At 38.3% G+C, this 20,275-nt stretch overlaps 1 protein-coding gene across 1 annotated transcript in view; it reads right to left on the minus strand.

Annotated features, from left to right (window-relative positions):
* LOC117388526 (cadherin-18) overlaps window positions 1–20,275 on the minus strand; it is a 244,444-nt gene that overhangs the window by 181,857 nt on the left and 42,312 nt on the right. Inside the window, exon 2 of the mRNA XM_033986086.2 lies at window positions 6,610–7,127. Within this exon, the coding sequence (XP_033841977.1) occupies window positions 6,610–6,846 (237 nt within the window). The 5' untranslated portion in view covers window positions 6,847–7,127. The remainder of the gene's footprint in view (window positions 1–6,609; window positions 7,128–20,275) is intronic.

Here is a 20,275-nt window from a genome sequence, read left to right on the forward strand (position 1 = left end):
GTTTTTAATACATTTCAGATGCAGAAAAATGATCAATTTGAGAAAGCTTTTTGAGTGCTCAGTGCTTTGTGGTACATTTGAGAGTCTCCATTTTCCAGGCGTGTTTGATGAAATAACAGCTTGATAACAGGCAAAGCTAATTGTTATCATTATTGTTATTATTATTATTTTGTGCACAACCTTTTCTCAAAACATGTTAATTTTATTGTTTGATTTCTTTCACCCAGTTATTTTCAGATAACTGTAATAATATAGCTGTATTTGTCAGACCCAAATACAATGCGACAAATGGATTTCTAACCTCCTGACCTAAAATGTCTACACAAAGTGACCAGAAAAGTTACATAGTGCAGCTTTAGTTACTAATTACTGTTTTATTTTGGCCAGGTTTTAAACTATAGCAGGTCTGAAGTAATTGTTATAAGCTAAATGTTTCACCTCGCTCAAAATTAGAATTACAAAAAGTCTACCGTAGTCGAATGAATGCAAGAAAGACATTTAAAGCCCTACTGTGTAACATTCTTGGCAAAAAACAAACATCTCTGTGGAGCAAACAGATAGCAGACCAGTCATTAGAAAAGTTACACAGTTCAGCTTTAATAAAAACAACTCCTTTGCTATGTTTTTTTTTACCTTAAAGTGGAACTAAACACTGACTTTTTTTTTTTTTTTTTTTGCTGTGTATATTGTGTTGTAATAGTGTGCATGATTCCTGTTCCTTGGGTACATTTGCAGTTTTGTGGTCAAAAACAGTCAAAAACTACGTGTGCTGACTCCACTCTAATTTCAAGTACTATGTGACATTATGCAGAACTGCCCTGATTAAAACCAGGTGTTTCTAATTGCAAACATGTGTCTCCAGGGGCGGAGTTTGAAGTGTGGACCAATGTGGAACTGTTAGACCAATTAGTGTTCTTCATACCCCCAGACCCCTCCTTCCCCTTCACTCTCCCCTATAATCCTCCAGGTACCGCCCAGTTTAGCACCTCTATTTGAAATGCAGTTGTGGGAGTTCAGATGCTTAGTCCCACTTCAACATTCCCATCTTTGTTGCCTCCGCTGCTTCGGAATTATAAATCTATTAACACCCACAATATTTAACACCTTATCTTATCACAACACATCGGGTTTTAAAAGAGCTAGCACGTTCTGATTAAAGCAATTATCGACAGAGAAGGGGCCCGCTATCCCCCAGAGCAGACGCGCTCATTTGCAACCTGCTAATGTCCAGAGTTTTTAATCAAGAAAGGAAAGAGGAGGGAAAAATGCAGCGCCGAGCCTGCCAAGTGCATAAATCCAGCGCGCCTCTGTGTTCGAGTCTAATTACGGGTCACTCTGTCTGCTGGCTACATTAGGACAAGGCAAAACAGTCCCAGCCCACATAATTAAATGTTTTCTGTTGCTCACCGTCCCAAGACCTCAGCGAGTCAAACACGCATGTCAAATTGATTCCTTAATAATCTTAAAGAACCTCGTCAGTGCTTTATTATCGTCCAGGATTAGCTGCAAGTGCTGCTACAGTGTTTTAAGTTACACTATGAAACTTTCCCCAAGGATGATCGATAACCTACTTATCTCCATGGTTGGTGGTGATGTTGCGTTGCCAGAAATGTTCCAGAGAATGGCGTTAAACTTGTATATTGCCATGGAAACAAGCACCTCACACTAAGAAACAATGTAGTTTTGAGCAAAACATCACCAAATAAAAAGTGAGATATGTAAATATACAGACTACTACCAGCTAGTGTTTAAAGATGTACTATGAGACATTGATGAAGGGTGGTCTGGAAAAACGTCTGCCAGGAATGTTCCACAGAATGGTATTAAACGTATATCTCCATGGAAACAAGCAGCTAAGACTTTTTGAGCAACAAAACAGTTGTAATTAAATAAAAAAGCAAGATTAAACAAAAATACAGCTGCTGTAAGTTGATAAGGCGCCACAAATGAACATCAAAACAAAATTTACATATTCTTCTTGTTTTGAAAAATACACTTAATTCCTTCTCTGCCACCAAAAATAACTAGCAAGTAACGGAATTTTACGTCAAGGAACCACTGACCCATTCACACACCAATGTAAGCAGACACTGGGGGCGAGGTGGGTGTTTTACCCAAGGGCACGACAACAGCATGCCCTTGGGTTAGACACTCTGGGACCTAGATTTGCACCGCCAACCTGTGGGTCAGTGGATCTGACCGTTCAGTCAATGATGTTTACGTCAAGAGCTGGATTCGAACCGCCAACCTTCAGATCAGTGAACAAACACTCTACCGACTGAGCTTCTGTCGCGTTAATTCTTTTTGTTTACAGTCAAGGCAAAAAGTGGCTACATTATCAAATATTAACCACAACAACTTTTAAATTAATGGACCCGATCATTCATAAATTGTAGCAAAATGTGGCACTTACTTAGTGATGTAAAACTAGGCAAGGTGTCATCCATAAATTTTATTCTGGTTCAACAATTGTGAGTTTTCTTTTGAAATTATATACTGGACCGTGCCCTCCATCTATCATCATGAGATACTAAATTCTGAATGAAACTTATTGTTCGTGCCTAAAAACATCCTTCGTAAATATATCACTTTATCCCATGTTTTCTTTTCTATGCCTTTCAATGGGCAGCATATCAATTGCACAAGCAAACACCAGCTGCCCTCCATTGTGAAATACAGCTTGGGATTGTACCAAATACAGACCTGTTCTTTTTGAAGTAGTTCAGGTAACCTTGCTAACCAGTCTACAAACACTTGCGTCAGGACGATGACTCACCAAGGCTGCATGGGGAATTGTTTTTTCGTCTGCTAGCTCTCAGGGATTTTGTGGTTCATTCGCGCATCAAATAATATTAGTCGAAACATGTTCTACCAATAAACAGTCCATTCTTCTCTGCTTTGTCACCCTGCTAAGTACACAGCTCGGTATTAGAGGCTCTGTACCTGATTTTCCTAATCTTATAAATGTGAAAAACAGAACTGGCTCATTTTAAACAGTTTGCAGTGGTCCAAAGTTATTCCTCACTTCCCTTATGCATTCAGAGCATCGCAATTATTCACTGTGACGAGTTTATAAGCGCTTTCCACGACTCTCAGAGACCACTGCAGAGTTTCGCCATAACGGTAAACGGCAAAGCTAACAACAACTAGCATGCTAACACACACGCCCTGATTATCGGACAATAAACCGCTTTAAAATTAGATGCAGGCGGTAAAGAGTTGCTCCTTATGTGATATATCTGTACTGAGGCAAGAACTGTTTTGCTCAGATGTCTGGAAAAGTCCCAGGTTTATTCAATAAGCTAACATTTGAGATGCAACTGCATTTGGTATTGTGCTATTTCTGCAGCTTGGGTCTTTCTTTAAGCATGTCATCCCCATTTTCACTTCGAATTGCTCTGTTGTTGAAATGCAGACACGTGCTATGGAGTTGTCTGCATTGGCTTGCTCATCCCGTGTGGTTTCAGGGATTAGCCTGTGCCTGAGTGCCTGGAATAATGATCAGAGCAGCGGAGAAACACATTTTACCATTTCAGGAGATAAGGGCCAAGCAATCTGCTAGCCCAGGACTTAACCCAGCTCCCCGTGGCTTTATGTAGAGCTGACAGGAAAAAAATTAACCAACCGCCAACCAACCCTTATGCAACTAGATATCCAGTAACATGAACAAAATGTTTTAACCACAAGGTGACCCAGCTTAGCATGTTCCAATTGGGTAGCCAACCACAATATGATGCTTTGAAACTACAAGAGGAGCAAATCTGGCAGTGACTAGCCAAAAATAATCCACATACACTGATACTGCGGGTCTAACAGCTAACCGTACAATGCCTCACGCAAAAATGAAGGGAACACACACGCCAAGATATCCGCTAAGACCTAAATTATGTTGAAAAAATATTCTAACTACGAGGCAACGTAGCTAAGCATGTCTCGATTTGGTAGCCAGCCACAATATGCTAATTTACAACTGCGAGAAGAGAAAATCTGGCAGCGTATTAGCTCAGAACCCACATGCACTGATACTGCAGGTCAATTGTTGCTGGTTGGATGGAGGAAGTTATTTTTGTTCAACCTTCATGACACACTGAAGACAGGTGAAAAGGCCAAGAATACACTAATGCTGCCTATGGAAAGACTGAAAGGACATTTTAAAGGCAAACTGAGAGGAATTTGGTGGTAAAATAGAGCACCGTCGGGACCAGAGTCAGTTTTAGTTGTACGTTTTCTTTTATACTCTCTTAATCCTGCAAACTTATTATTGTGTAAAAGGGTACATCCCATGGATAAGATTTTGTTAAACTGTTGTATTCATCTCTGAGGCGACGGTTGTGTGAAAACATCAAATACCATTCACTAAATATCAAACCAAAAGACACTATGCAGCCTGACTTTTTACTGTTTGAAAATCGTACTATCACAGTTGAACCTGGGTTGTCAGAGCTTAAACCTGCAGATAAAGGACACAGACAAGTTTTTATCATCCTCAGTATATGGACAAGCCTCGTGTGAAAGATCAAAACCTCCAGAATTCACTCACTGAGCGGTAGAGGCTGCACTGATTTATGATTGGCTGCAGGTGTTGGGGTTTAGGTAGTAATGATTCAGATCAGAGCGAGGCATTTTAGGTTTAAACGGACCGAATTTAAGCTTTGAAACTGGCAACCCAAATGAGAGACTCGTGTGCGGCTCACTCTGCTTGGATTGGATCATCATCTTGAGAACCAAAATATCAAATTATAACATAAATAACTTCATCAGCTCCAATGTTTTTGTAATTAAGAATAAATCAGTATTAGTAAAAGCTGTAATCTGTTTTAACATGTTCACCTTGCATCTGGGGATACAAGTCAGATTTATTTATTAAATTTAAAATGAAAAACATTATTGGAGCAGGGACTTATACTATCCATAATAATTACATTTTCAGCCAAAATTGTTAGAAATAATGTGATGTAATATAAGAAATGCAATTATATAAACAGTGCCTTGGTTTCATCTGGATTTGTCTCAGCGGTTCCTTTACTTCCCAGTAAAAGAGAAACATTGAACAAAGTCGGTACAGTGCCTTGCCTAAGGACACAACACCAACTTGTAAATTATTATTATATATGATATCCCCACTCTTTTCTCAAATGCCTGGAAGGATAATTTCTTCAAAATAGTTCTTAGAGGTTGCAGAATTAGCTAATAAACTTATGTGATATCATTTTAGCCTCAGTACTTTGGAATATTAAGGTAATGTGTTGTTTTTGAACAGTCTAATGAGATGTACCTGAACGGACAATATAATAGCTAAAAAACACAGGGATAAGTACCACATTTCCACATCAGAAGACCTATAAAAAACATGAAAATTACGCTGATAATGCACTCTACCTGACGAGAACAGCTTGCTCTGACTCTGTCTCATTCCTCAATAAATAGAAGTAGGAGGAAAACTGCAAACTACAGCAGGTTCTCGGGATCAAAAGATGTATTTTTGCACAGAGATAGTAATACGTCTCCTACATACACCTCCCGCGTGTTCTTCACTGGTTTCATTTCATCAAGTCCTCGGTTTAGATTAATCATGACTTACTAGGCTTGGTACAATGGAAAGAGGTATTAAGATGATTGGAGGATACAATCACTGAAATGGTGACTACATTTTTCTTAAAGGTGCACCATGTAACTTCTTTGTTGTGCATCTGCTAACATGCGTGTCCACATGGAGATATACTAGCTTTGTACTTAATACTTCACAGAATGTCATTTCAGTTCAATTACATGTTTTTATTGCTAAAAACGTGCATTCTTACGATAAGCAAAGTGGCCTCTGCACATATCTGACCTGCAGCTTCGCCTGGTGTCACTATTTAGTTGTCTCCATGGAGATAAACAGTCAAGTTTAATTCCATAATGTGGATTATTCCTGGCCCAGCAATAAGACAAGGAGGAGATGGAGCTTCTACCAGCAGACTTGCATAGTGCACGCTATTATTTATTTATTTATTTATTATTATTTTAATCTTTTTCAAGTAAAACAATTGTAATTGCTGTACATGTTTAGTTTATGTTGTAGTACACATGCTTAGCCATGTTTAATAGCTCCGGCGTGTACTTCTTACTGTTGACAAAATCCATGACCTATGACTATAAAAGGCCAGATTTCTGAAACTATTTACTAAATGAATACAAATTTGTTCATTTTACCTTCATTTTAGTTCAGTATTTGACCCATTTTGACATGTCAGAAGCAATGGAGCACCTGAAGAAGCATCCTTAGGTGCTCGATAGCTTCTGGAATGTCAAAATGGGTCAAATACTGAACTAAAATGAAGGTAAAATGAACAAATTTGTATTAATTTGATTGTTGAGCTGTGTTTATGGTAAATAGTTTGAGGATTACCCTAGAATTGTGCATGTTAGAGGGGAAAACCAAAGCATAGAGAAAACCTGTACACATACAAACACATACAAAACTCAGGATAACCCAGGATATTTTTAAAGTAACATTACTAAAGTACCTCATATCTTTCCATCAAACTGCAAAATTCAACTCAGCAAAATCACATTAGCTAATAGTTCATAACGTGAACCGAACAGCAGTGTAGTGTACAATCTCACCTTTCCAACATACTGTGCGTCCGGTCCCATGTGTTCTTCTAAAACAAAGAACTGGTTCCAGATCCAGCCACGTTTGGGTCTATGATGCACCTCCTTCTCGTCATTGGGCAGTTTGGTTTGGTTCTTAGCGGCCGGGACTTTAGCCGCGACATGATGGCTAGCCCCGCAGCACCTCTGGATAAAGCAGAGACACACCAAAACGGGGCAAAGGGAGGAGGAAGCCGGTAGTATCCTCATGGCGAAGTTTGTAAAATCCCTTTATCGGAAGGTGGATCGAACCTCCCAACTCCCATGCAATCGCCACTGCTGCAAAACGTGATCCAACTAAAAATGTGTCGTTTTTTTTAAATCCTTGTTAAGTCCAGCGAGTTTCTGTGATATCCATTCAAATTCATGGTTGGAGAAAAGTTGAAGAAAAGATGACTTTACATTATTCCCAAAAAAAAAAACTTGAAGCTGCGTTGAAGAGTTCAGTGGAGTTTCACCAAAAGTTAATCCCGGAAGCCATTTTGGAATTCCTAAAAAGAGAAAGAACAGAAAGGGAGATTAGCATGATGGATATTAGCCGCTAAATGTCCACTAATTCCTTCCAATTAAGTTGCAAATGACAAATCCGCCAAGATGAAAACGTGCATGTGGTTGTGATAAGGTACAAAGGAATAACAAGACATTTCAGGAGGCGTTTAGGGCATTAGAAAAGGTTATTTAAAGGTTGCGGGTGCCTTTAGTGCATATGACAGGGCTTCATGTTTTTCTAATTATGACTTGGTTTGGTGGGATGGTACCTGTGGTAAATTTTTATGATAGTTTTACATCAGTTAAGTGGCAGTTTGTTGGTGGATGAGAAGAAAAGTACAAAAATACAGTAAGTATCAGTGAGAACTCCATCCGAAATACAGGCGCAAGGAAAGTATTTTGAACTTTCATGTATCAAATAAAGGTGTGGTCATTTATTTTTATTAGTTTGGGCCCATGTTAACATTATGCTTGCTAGGTAACAGTTATGGCATTACTGTAATGTATGTCAGTGTCCAACCAGGAAGTAAAATTATAAACTTCACCAGAATTATGAAGCTAGAAAAAGATACGCTAAGATTTTCAGTACAATCTTAACTATATCTGATGCCATATGCACTTTAAAGGGTCTATATTATTCAAAAAAAAAATACCCGGAGTTGTGTTTTGTTTCATTCACACATATTTAACACACAAATGCTGCATATATATTTAGGCTGAGTTCTTCTCTCAAACAGGAAACACTCTGTGCCACCTTGTGATGTCATGGAGTAATACAGGAAGTGCACCAATGTGTTTTTAAACTCCATGAACCTCCAATAGAATCATAATATAATTTCAGTCCTGGAAGTGCCAATCTCAGCTAAATAAAAGTTAAAAGGTAGCTGTTAACTTGAAAACTATCACTTCATGACATCACAAGGTGGAACGGAGCATTTTGAGCTTTGGAGATGTAGACAGACTAATAATGGCTAATTACTTAAACGTGTGAATGAAATAAAACACAACTCCAGGTACGTTTTTGATTAAATAACATTATTACAACTTCATTGCATGGCTTAAATCTCACAAGAGTGAACTTTGTGCAATATATGACTTAAGGTTGAAACTTTCACACAGAGTAACAGATAGTGCCCCAAGAAGTCAAAGGAGTACTAGACAAAGTGCAAATGGAGCTGGGTTTATTAAAATCTATGAGGGGTGTGCCAAAATGAGAGATCAAGTCTGACTTCTCCCAACAGGGGTCTGAGATCTAATATTTTTTCCTCAAATATGACTAAAGGGCTATCCTGCTCCCAAACTTAATATAGTTTTATGACATGAGGGCTCACCAAAATGAAGCAAGTTCAGACAGAGAAGATTCAACATTTCTGCGAAACAAAGCGGACATGTCTGGATGGAAAATAATACTTTTGAAAAATGGGGCCAGATCTGATTTGTTACATTTTTTCAATATATAGCAAAAGCTGGAAACTGCTTAAGGGCACTGTCACAATAAAAGCACAGCGCTGAGCCTTATAGACAGCAGACGTGCAATTCTTGGTAGATCGGAAATTAAGATGTCAAAGTTACAGCGGATGCAATGTTAGCTTAAGGTTTCACAGCAACTGAAACCACATGTACACGCCAGATATTACCATGGTTCCATCATAAAAATGTCAAGCAATGTTGGATTAAAATGTCAAAAAGCGACATCTGATATCTGGAGTGTCATGAAAAAAGCATCTCTCCCGTTTCCAGAAATGAATATCTACAGACAATATTTGAATATGAAATTTACAGAAAAAGGATTTTAAAGTTTTGACTCTTGTTTACATTATGGTTGCTAGGTTGCACTATAATATTTCTAGTGGAGGGTCAGTCACCTCATTGACTCTCCTGAGATGTTATCACTGTGCTTGGGATGTTCCACAGTATGGCATTTAGTGATGTGACGTTTGCGAACAGGTTGGGTCTTTTGAATGGTTCCTTGGATCCGGATCTCATTTGTTAAAAAAATGTTTTCTTTCAAATTTGTATGCATTTTTACACTGATTACAGTTGTTCCTCACTAGAACTCTGTGCACCTTTCATGGACTCGCTGTTTCGTGTTTTTTTTTTTTTTAGTGCACTTTTGCATGCTTTTTTTACATGAACGCACATTGTGTTCTGCGTCCTGATTGGCTGAGGGACTGTAGACCATTGTCCATCAGTCTCCTCCGTGCCGTGTCTCCTGTACAGTACAGAATGTGTTCAGCCAAATTTACATAAATGTTGGATCGCAGTGTGACTCTGAAGTGCTGTGCGTTTGTAAGTTTTCTCCCCGACAAAACCCACAATGTCGATGAAACGTTCCAACGCGCCTACGAAGGTTTGAACTTTGAGAGTGTTTAAACAAGAGAGGAATGTGAGAAAATGTTAACGCCTGTGTGAGAAAAGTGTATAAAGTGTGTGGTGAGGGGTTTTACAGCTGCAAAACATATAGAATAACTATAATAATAAATAATTTCGCCCGTTGTGGGTTATTTTTAGAACGTAACCCCCGCGATAAACGAGGGACCACTGATTAACACTGAACTGACACAAGAATGAGCACAGAAGCAGAGCAGGCAACACGAGTGAAAGATTTGGATAATGTTATATCATATAGCTCATATTAAGATTTTTTTTTTTTTTTTTATTAAGATTTTATTTTATTTTTATTATTTTGAAGGGTAAACACATTTGCTTTCTCAATTTGAACCATTTTAAACAACTGAACTTGGTCATTTCTTTTTGTGATTAATTTGTAGATATAATGAGTTCTCACATTGGCTTTTGTCGTATAAATAAACAGTTAAAGCCAGTCCTTTGAACAACTCTTTGAAATGAACGGTTCCAAAAGATTCAGGGTCAAAAGGACCATCACTAAACTTTTCTATGTACATGGAAACAACCAGGTGACGCCACTAGGCCACTCTTTGGAGAAGCAAGACCGCTCACAGTAAGAACGCATTTTAACAAGAAATTTTGTGCAGTAAACTCATGTACTTGTTTAAATTGAAGATATATATGATTAATGCTGTACTGTAGCACATTCCAGGCTTTCCAATAGCATCTCCATGGATCCAAGCAGGTTGCCGACCATTTCCCAGAAAAGTTACATAGTCCAGCTTTATTTTTAACCAGTGTAATCCCTCATGCATCAGAGTACTCATCATGACAGTTATACAGGTACGCAGCACTATCTGTGGTCCATGTGATCCACCCAAGTGACCCATGCATTATGTAAAATAGAGCATTTCTTCATCATAAAATTGAGATTAAAAAAAAAAAAAAAAAATCCAATGCCTAATGAGTTCATAACATAAATAAATGACCATCATTAGCATAGACAGCATCACTCAAACATGATTCGACTTCAGAAAACTCACAATGAACCAACCAAATACATTTTTTCTTACATTTAAATAAGAAATTACACTAAGAAGAAAAAAAAAATCCTCAAGCTACGACGAGTCCTTGAAACTTCGGCCTTGTGCTGTTTGTCAAACTCACACTGACCAATGCATGAGACTCTATAGGGGAGTGTTACGGGGATGTGAGCGGGCCGGGGCCATTTTAAACTTGAATGCATTCTATTTTATGTTTATTTGATATATTTATTCATTTAATGTGATCAAACAGTGAGTGCTACGACAGCCAGACACGCATCTATCATTTATTGAGTGGTGAACTGGAAGCGACCAAGGCTCATTTCAAACGCAGTGTCTTCTGTGATGTCCAAGTATAAACATGAAAGGAGGCAGAGAGAAAGAAGCATCCATCAATCTAAATGGCTCTGAGTGAAGGCTAAGACGTATAATATAAAAGACATTATTATTGTTATAGAACCGTAGTACTAGCGGTGGCAGCAGACTGATAATGAGGACATGGATCTCAGATGATAAAAAAAACACATTTTTAAGATGATAGAAATATATTTTCAACACAAAATGTATTTAAAGTCCAATTTTATTCTTGTAAATGGTGTCTTTTCATTATGTCATCTGTGCAGTGGTGGAAAGTAATGAAGTACAAGTTGTAAAGTACTGTACTTAAGTTGAATTTTTAGGTATCTTCATCTTTTCTTACGTAATTTTTACGGCGGATACTTTTTACTTTTAGTTTACTACATTTGAAAGCAGGTATCTGTACTTTCTACTCCACTACATTTTTTATTTTTATTTTTTAACTAGACTGAAAAGTAAAAAGTACTTTTTATATGATTTGATGTTTTTCCGTGTTTGTGGTAACATCCTGAGTAGTTTAAGTAGTAGAAGTTTATTTCAAGTTCACGTTTTGGCTTTGAACAAACAAAATAAATACAGAAAATTCATGAGAAAACTTTATTTGCTTCTTTCTTATATATCTTTCTTTTAATCAATACCACTACATGTATACTTTGACAAATTAACAACATTTGTGTGAAATACTTTTACTTTTTTCTAGTACATTTCTAAACAGGTAAATACTGTCACTTAAGTGGATTTTTTCACGTGATACTTTTACTTCTACTTGAGTAACATTTTACCTCTGTATCTGTCTCTTTCACTTGTGTAACAAAATGTAATATTTCGTCTGACACTGTATCTATGAGATGTGACACTGGTGACGAATACCATATTATGTCCGGTTGTACAAATTGTCATACACATCTAGAAAAATAAGTTCTCATGTTAAATAAGAAGAATGTGTCCAAGCATAAAATTATAGCTTCACGTCAGTCAGTAAAGCTCAAATTAATGTGTAGATTGTGTGGCTTTTTGTGGTCTTTATCCTGATAAATGCAGACTTTTTTTTTTTTTTAATATGCCTCACAAATGAATGCATATTGCCTTGTCAACAGTTGTAGAAGAAGTACTCAGTTTTGTTACTTAAGTACAAGTACAGATGCCAGAGCAAAAAAAAAATAAAAAACCTCAAGTAAAATAAACGTATCACATGAAAAAAATCTACTTAAGTAAATGTATTTCAGTACCCCTTTAAAAATGTACTTAAAGACTAAAAAGTAAAAGTATTGGAGAGAGATAGTGGAGATTTTGAGGTTTTAGAAGGATTTGTGCTGAATTTGTTCAACAGAAACGACTGAAACTGATATTTTTGATAATTGTTGTTTTGCTCAAATTATGAACGTGTTAAAAATAAACCCCTCAGACTTTTCACTAGATCTCAAACAATAATAAAAAAGACTTTTCAGTGCTGTTCAAAATGTAGTAGAGTAGAACAAACAGATACCTGCTCTCAAAGTAAAAAGTATCTGCCTTAAACTACAGATACCTAAAAGTTGTACTTATGTTTCATATTTTACTACTTTCACTTCATTACATTCCACCACTACTTGTCAGTAAATGTATGTATGTTTGTGTTGTATAAATCAATAAATGAATACATGAAGTGATTAAAGGAATGAATAAGTATTTGATCGATCAAAACCAGTTTCTTTGCCAAATAAAAAGCTGTTCTAAAGCTGTGTACTGCCGTGACAACTCGTGAATGAGAAATTTAACCATGGGCCAAAGGGTTTGAGAATCCGGTAATGACGTTTTAACATTATCACGTGATCTTATACTAGTTCTGATAAAGACCATCCAAATTATCCAGGACAGGTCGAATTTTGCCTTATTCATTTAGGATCTGAGTATTGATTTCTTGTGACAATCTAATTAATACTGTTTACTATAAGAAGAACAGCACTTTGTATTTCATTCACGTCTTTGCTACATGAGTCAAAACCTGCGCAGGTGAGAAAATGAGAAATAAACCTTATTATTCACATCTAACTGTTTCCATGACATTTCATTAATCTGATAACTCCAGAAATCAGATAACGATCATCTTTTTGACACGCATGTAAACACTGCCAGTCCCTTTGACATTTCCCCATGAATAAAACCATGACTACAACACAGACTCAGAGGATTACACTGGTATAGTATATGCACATTGTTTGCTCAGTGGGACCAGAAACCACGGATGTAGTCAAGGCTTAAGTTGAACTGGCCTGACAGGGATTACAGGCACCACAACACATGCATTTGATATTTTAATAGGATATATGCGTAGACAGGCTTCAAAGACCATAGTGTACTGGTTTTACATTGAATATGACAACATTAAAGTGCCGAGCTAGAGCCGAGAATTAATACAACTTAGCGCTGTCAGACTGTAGACTACAAACAGCGAAAAAGACATTTCAAAATACAAATGTTTCTCCACATATAGAGATTAAAATGTGCTCAGAAGGCCTGGCTAATCCGCGTGTTTTAAATAACTCGATATGGAAATTTCACAGAGGGGCTGCAGTGGGTGGTGAGTGCACATGTAATGGGTGTACAAAGATGGTGTCATAATAGAGTGGATTAATTAAAGAACTGAACTAAACATGTGTAATCTGTATGAGATTTTACTATTTAAGAGGTGCTATACCTTAATCCTGGTTTAACTAGATTAAAGTACTGTTTTGTATTTTTAGGCTCAGTGATGAAATTCTTGTTGGACTAAAAGGGGGCGTGGCAAAAGCACTCGAAACCATTACGTATCTCTGTGTATTTGACCCAAACTGCGCTCGCAAAACGACACCTGCAAGAGAGTTCATGCAAAAAACAAAAAAAACTGTCTACGCTGACTCTAAAACACATATTGTTGACATTTTCCATTTTTTAGGTATATTAAACTACCCTAAGTGTGAACTGTGAGTGATATTTTGCATCGTTCAGGCCCCTAATGGGTGCTCTCAGATCTATTAGCACACTAACTACACAGACATAAACGCAGATCAAACTTGTGAATCATGAGTTTAATCTTTAGTCTTTTTTTCATATGAATGTCAAAAGAAGGAGGCCCCTGGGAAGACTCAGGACACGCTGGAGGGACTATGTCTCTCGGCTGGCCTGGGAACGCCTTGGGGTCCCACTGGAGGAGCTGGAGAAAGTGTCTAGGGTGAGGGAATTCTGGGAGTCCCTGCTCAGACTGCTGCCCCTAACAGATAAATGCAGGTTTTTTTTTAAATGAATGCATATTGCCTTGTCAACAGTGGTGTAAGAAGTACTCAAAAGCCAAAGAAATACTCAAGTAAATGTAAACGTATCACATGAAGTAAATGTTTTTTAAGTACCCCTTTAAAAATGTACTTAAAGAGTAAAAAGTAACAGTATTTTGTGGAAATTTTGAGGTTTTGTAAGGATTTGTGCTGAATTTGTTCAACAGGAACAACTGAAATTGATATAAAGGCAGATCAAACTTGTGAATCATGAGTTTAATCTTTAGTCTTTTTTCATATAAATATCAAAAGAAGGAGGAAGACTCGGGACACGCTGGAAGGACTATGTTTCTCAGCTGGCCTGGGAACGCCTTGGGGTCCCACTGGAGGAGCTGGAGAAAGCGTCTAGGATGAGGGAATTCTGGGAGTTCCTGCTTAGACTGCTTCCCCTGCGACACAGCTCCAGATAAGCAGAAGAAAAATGACTGTCTAGATAGCAAAATATACAAAATCTTCAGCTAACTAACTCACTCACTCACTCCTCCTTTCTGCTGTTGTCTCATAAATCGTTATTATCTAAATAAAATTAGTCGACAACTAATTAAAGGCCTTCAGCTTGACAGAAAAGACGGAAAAGCGCAGTGACTGATGGGTTGGTATTCAGTTCATTGAGTAGGAAGGTTTTACGTTCCATGAAAAGCAAGAACACATTCACTTTATATTATTTGATTTTATAGGTATAAGTTGTTCTAAGAAATTCTATACAAAACCATTTTCATGACTATTTGGGTTGACATCCTAATTAGAAAATGCATAGCAACACAAGACATCTGCAAATGGTATTGTGTTATATAGTTTTTTATTTATTTGTTGGCTCGGGTCATTGCTTGAGTCTATAGAGCTGTTTAATTTGACTATTCTGCTCATCTCCCCTCTAATTTGTTGCTAAAATACGGTCATGTCAAAGTGCCCACAGTTCAGAGGAGCAGACAGGAGCAGATGGGAGCAGAGACATAGCCTTCGTGTTATGTCTCACTGCCACCTGGGCCAGTGCAGAAGGTCATCTCCAGCAGCGTCATAATGAATACACGTGGTACGCAGTATGGGTTGGAAAAATTAGGTTTTGTATATATTTTGTAGTGCAACTTTGAGACTGGTTCACCCAAAGGACAAAACCCCCGAGACACAAGCAAAGCAATGAGCGTTATATTGGAGGAAAAACACCGTCACAAGAGCAGCTCGGGACCTCAATCTGCTGTGCATCTCCATCTCGAAGCCGCTGACCACTCCTTTGAAGAAAGTGAGGTACAGATCTTAGTCAGAGAAAAAAGATGGTTTGAGAGAAGAGTTAAAGAAGCATTTTGTGTTAGGAAAGACAATAACAAACTGAAAGTGTAAACAACAACAACAACAACAAGTGTGTTAGTTTCAGTGTAGTTAGCTCCTCCCTCCAGATAGATATATGGCAGTGTCCATCTGCAAGCTGACCAGAACTGAACAGCAGAATGTCTTCACTCAAAAATTGTTTGTCCAGTTGACAAAGTTGAATTTTTCTTTTGCTTTGTAGTGCCTAATTTGGTAATGTTGCTCTTATCTCCTTTTCTGAGTCTCTAGATCACATCACTTCCTTCTGATAAAGTAGAAATTATAACTATAGATCACACAGTGGCAAGAGTATGAAAAAAAGGCATGCAATCAAAATCAAGATACAAGGAACTATAACTTGTAACATATTATGTAAAAATATAGCTTGAAGGTAAAAAATAAATGTTCACCATGCGACTTTACTTGTGAGAGGTCTGCTACCTGTTGTCGCCATGGAGATGTTATTGTCTAGAATATTCAAGACTGCAACAATCAGTTTATCCATTTTGGTGTTTTAATTGGAAACAAATATCTCAGAAAAAAACTGCATTTTCTCCACAGATCTGACCTGTAACTTGAGCTGGTGCCATCACGTGTTGTCACTGAACTGTGGAACATTCCCAGGCAAAACAATCTCCATGGAGACAAGAAGATGGCAGACCCTCCACCCAAACAGTCCTAGACATTCTAAGATGTTTAATCGAGATGGGATCAATGAACTACTTCAATAACATATGGATTTTTATTTAATTGTATTTTTTCTTTTAGTATTAATTTAAAATACAATATGATCAATACATAAAAACGAGCGTCGCATCACTGTTATCTGACAACCCATACCGCTAATGTCACTTTGCATCATTTCTTTTTATAACAACAAAGATATTAAAATAGACAGAGTAGCTGACTTATTATAATTCTTCTCAACAAAATCTCAAGAGGCAATAAAGTTAAAAGCATCTGGCCCGTCAAAGGGAATAATCCTTCTATTTATGATGATATTAGTCTAAACATGCCGCGGGCTGCTAGCTTAAATGTGCCCGAGTTAGCATTAGCAGCGTGTGTGCTTAGCGGTAGCCACAAATGTTTTGGCACACGCCCCAGTATCCAAGCTAAAATTGTGTCTTATATACGAGGGAAATAAATGATCGCTGGTGTAAATATGAGCAGACGTGGACAGACGGGGTGAGTTACACGACAGGCACATCGCAACTTTGTACACGGGAAATTTATACAGCCATCTTGTAAGTATTAAATGACTTAAATTAAAGCGATGTTTAGTACAGTTTTTGTGATTAAAGTTTGGAGTTAGGATATGGGCAGCAGTGGCTCATAAACCAAAATGTTGACGGTTCAATCCTCACTGCTATCGGAGCGTAATCATGTGTTTTAAATTCTTGTCATAAGCAACATTTAGAGGAATTTTTAAATGTTTTTTTTTTTAATTGTTAATTGCTATGGCAACAGTCGTAATTTTTCATCTTCCTGAAACCCCTTGATACTGTTGTTTATGTACTGTTGTTGTGTCTATGGGCAAAGCATTTTAAAGGTACGTTCTGTAGCGTGTGGAGGGTTTGCCCATTGCTCATCTTTGCGGAGATGGTATTGCTTCGCCTGGAATGTTCCACAGTATGATTCTAAACGTATCTGTCTCCAAGGAGATACGCAGGTCCAAGTCAGATCTGCGAAGTGGCAAGCCCGCACACAGTATAAATACATGTTTTACACTGCAGTTTTTAGCAATAGAAACCCATTAAATTGAATAAATGTAATATAGACAAGTTTAATGCCATACTTTGGAGTATTCCAGACAAAGCGACAACTGTCAGAGCCTCCACCAGAGAAGTTACATAGTGCTGTTTTAGCGGAGAAGCAGGTTGGTGTCTTTCAGAGGTGTCACAGATGATTATCAGCACACTTTGTGGTACCTTATTCCAGTTACTAAGGGCCTTATTCTGGACAACAGGGCATTAATTGGAGAGAAAAGAAAATGTAATTTATTCATGGGCGACTGCATGAAGAAAGTCTCAGGAGGAACATGATTCTACTACAAGAGACATTTTGCTGAGAATTGGTGTAGTAAATTCAATAATATTCTTATTCATAAGTACCAATGTGTGAAGGGCTGAAGAGGAAAACAGTTCACTTGGGTTTGTACAGGGTAGGATTGTCAAAAGTTTCGGAAATCAGATAGAAATCAATACCAAAACTAGTACTAAAACTCGATACTACTGATATTGAACTGTATCAGAACAAGTATAAGACACATAGACTAGTATACGTCCATTGAACCTACATGGACGACTGAGGGATTAAGCAAATACAAGGCCACGTGGTAATATAAAAGAAAGTACTATGATTTAATGTGGAAAATCATATTCTATCATGTAAATAAAGAGTGTTTTTATTATCATGGTGGTATCGAGTCAAGACTTTAGTATCGTGACAACAATGTAAAGCTGTACAAGTAGTATTACAAGTACGCTTTAGTTTAGTATCAAAACCAATTCAATTTTTATTTCAATGATTTGTAGAATGATTCACTCAAGAAAAGACATTTTAATTTCGGGGCTATGAAGTCTGTAAATGAACACATGCCCTGTCTTGTTTCCGAAACCCAATTTAGTCATAAAACCACTCTGCAAACGTTATTTCTGTGAATAGATTTTTGGGCCCACTAGTTACAGCGTTTCAAAATGGAGCAGACGTCCCATGATGCATTGTTCATTTGTTGGTCTGTCAACACAGCCACGAGCGGTGTTTGAAATTGTGATACTTGCAAATACGCGGAATAAAGTTTAAAATAAAATGTCGGAGGGAAGAGTTATGTTGTATTTTTGTGGTGAGTTTTCAGTATTCTGGTCCCAGAGCAGACACTATCCTATCCTCCGAATATAAAGCGCTCAAAGACAACGGCTTTACCCAAACTCTGCCAACAGTGATCACCAATGTAATGATGGCACAGCGGGCGGGCAACATTTTAAAAGGATGAAAATTAAAATAAAACTCTAGGACAGCAGACCGAGAGAGGATGGGACGGGATGAGAGTGAACGACCCTGCCAAAACGGGCCCTGCCAAAAGAGTGTTCCATATCTAAGTGAATTTCGTATTCATTTTATGCAGTTTTTTTTTTTTTTTTCTACAAAAACATTCCGAAAGTTGCAATTTTGTTTTGTTCACACATGTTAAAGGAGCATTGTGTCACTTTTCTTGTGGGTGATGTGCTACCTGCTTGTCTCCATGGAGATGTTTATGCTTTGCCTGCTATTTATATACATTTATTTTTTACTATTAGTATTCGTTGTTTTATGTTGTGCCATATTTTCAAAACACATTCTACACATTCTAACTTTTTTTTTTTTTTTTTTTTTTTTGTGGCAATAAACTCTAAATGTTCCACAGTATGGCATTAACTTGTATTTAGAATCAATAATAAATCTGTATCAAGAATGTATTTTTATTGAAAAAAAAGCATGCTTACAGTCACTGGTGTCACTTCTCCACAGAGCTGACCTATAAATTGGCATGTGGCTTTAATTCCAGGCTTTTACTTTACCTATCGCCATGGAGACAAGAAAATGGCGCCATCAAGTTAAGTTATAGGTAAGTTTTACGGAGCAAGAATCCATGTTTCAAAGCATTTTTAGCAAAGTCCGTACAAAGCAGTAACATCTCCATAGAGACGAGCAGGTGGGAAAACCTACATCGGAAAAGTTACATAATGTGTCTTTATCTAATGGAGATAGGAAAGTCCCTGGTCCAAAGGGAAGAGTGGCTCGGTGTCATAGTGAACGCTTTGGCTGCTCCTGACACCTCATCCACTGTTTCTGATTTCACAGCATCAGCGCTCTGGGGATGTCAGAGCTGAGAGAGGGAAGAGAGGATGAGAGAGAGAGAGGGAAGAGAGGATGAGAGGGAGAGAGAGGGAAGAGAGGATGAGAGGGAGAGAGAGGGAAGAGAGGATGAGAGGGAGAGAGAGGGAAGAGAGGATGAGACGGAGAGAGAGGGAAGAGAGGATGAGACGGAGAGGGAGAGAGAGGCAACAGAGCAGAGAGGAGGGACATGAGGCAGAGAGAGAGAGGAGAGGATGAGAGAGAGGAGGGACATGAGGCGGAGAGGGAGAGGAGAGAATAAGAGGGCAGAGGGAGAGAGAGGAAGAGAGAGGAGAGAAAGAGGAGGAGGGAGATGAGGGGGAGAGAGAAAGAAAAAGGAGAGAATAAGAGGGCAGAGGGAGAGTGAGAAGGGAGAGAGGAGAGAAGAAGGAGGGGAGAGGAGGGAGATGAGGGGGAGAGCGAAAGAGAAAAGAGCGAATAAGAGGGCAGAGGGAGAGCGAGAAAGAAAGAGGAGAGAAGGAGGAGGAGAGAGAAGGGAGATGAAAGGGAGAGAGAAAGAAAAGAGAGAATAAGAGGGCAGAGGGAGAGCAAGAAAGAGAGAAGAGAGAAGGAGGTGGGAGATGAGGGGGAGAGAGAAAGGGGAGAATAAGAGGGCAGAGGGACAGTGAAAAAGAGAGAGAGAGGTGAAGAGAAGGAGGAGGGGAGATGAGGGGGTGAGAGAAAGAGAAAAGAGAGAATAAGAGAGCAGAGGAGGCGCAAGAAAGAGAGGAAAGAAGGAGGGCGGAAATGAGGGGGTGAGAGATAGAGAGAATAAGAGAGGAGGAGGAGGGGAGAGGAGGGAGATGAGGGGGGAGAGAGAGAGGGGAGAAAGGGGAGATAGTAAGAGCGCCGAGGGAGAGGGTAGCATAAGAAAGAGAGAAAGCAGAGGAGGAGTAGAGAGGAGAGAGGTGGAAGGAGAGAAAAAGAGAGAGG

This window comes from Periophthalmus magnuspinnatus, chromosome 20 (assembly GCF_009829125.3).
Source record: "Periophthalmus magnuspinnatus isolate fPerMag1 chromosome 20, fPerMag1.2.pri, whole genome shotgun sequence".
NCBI lineage: Eukaryota > Metazoa > Chordata > Actinopteri > Gobiiformes > Gobiidae > Periophthalmus > Periophthalmus magnuspinnatus.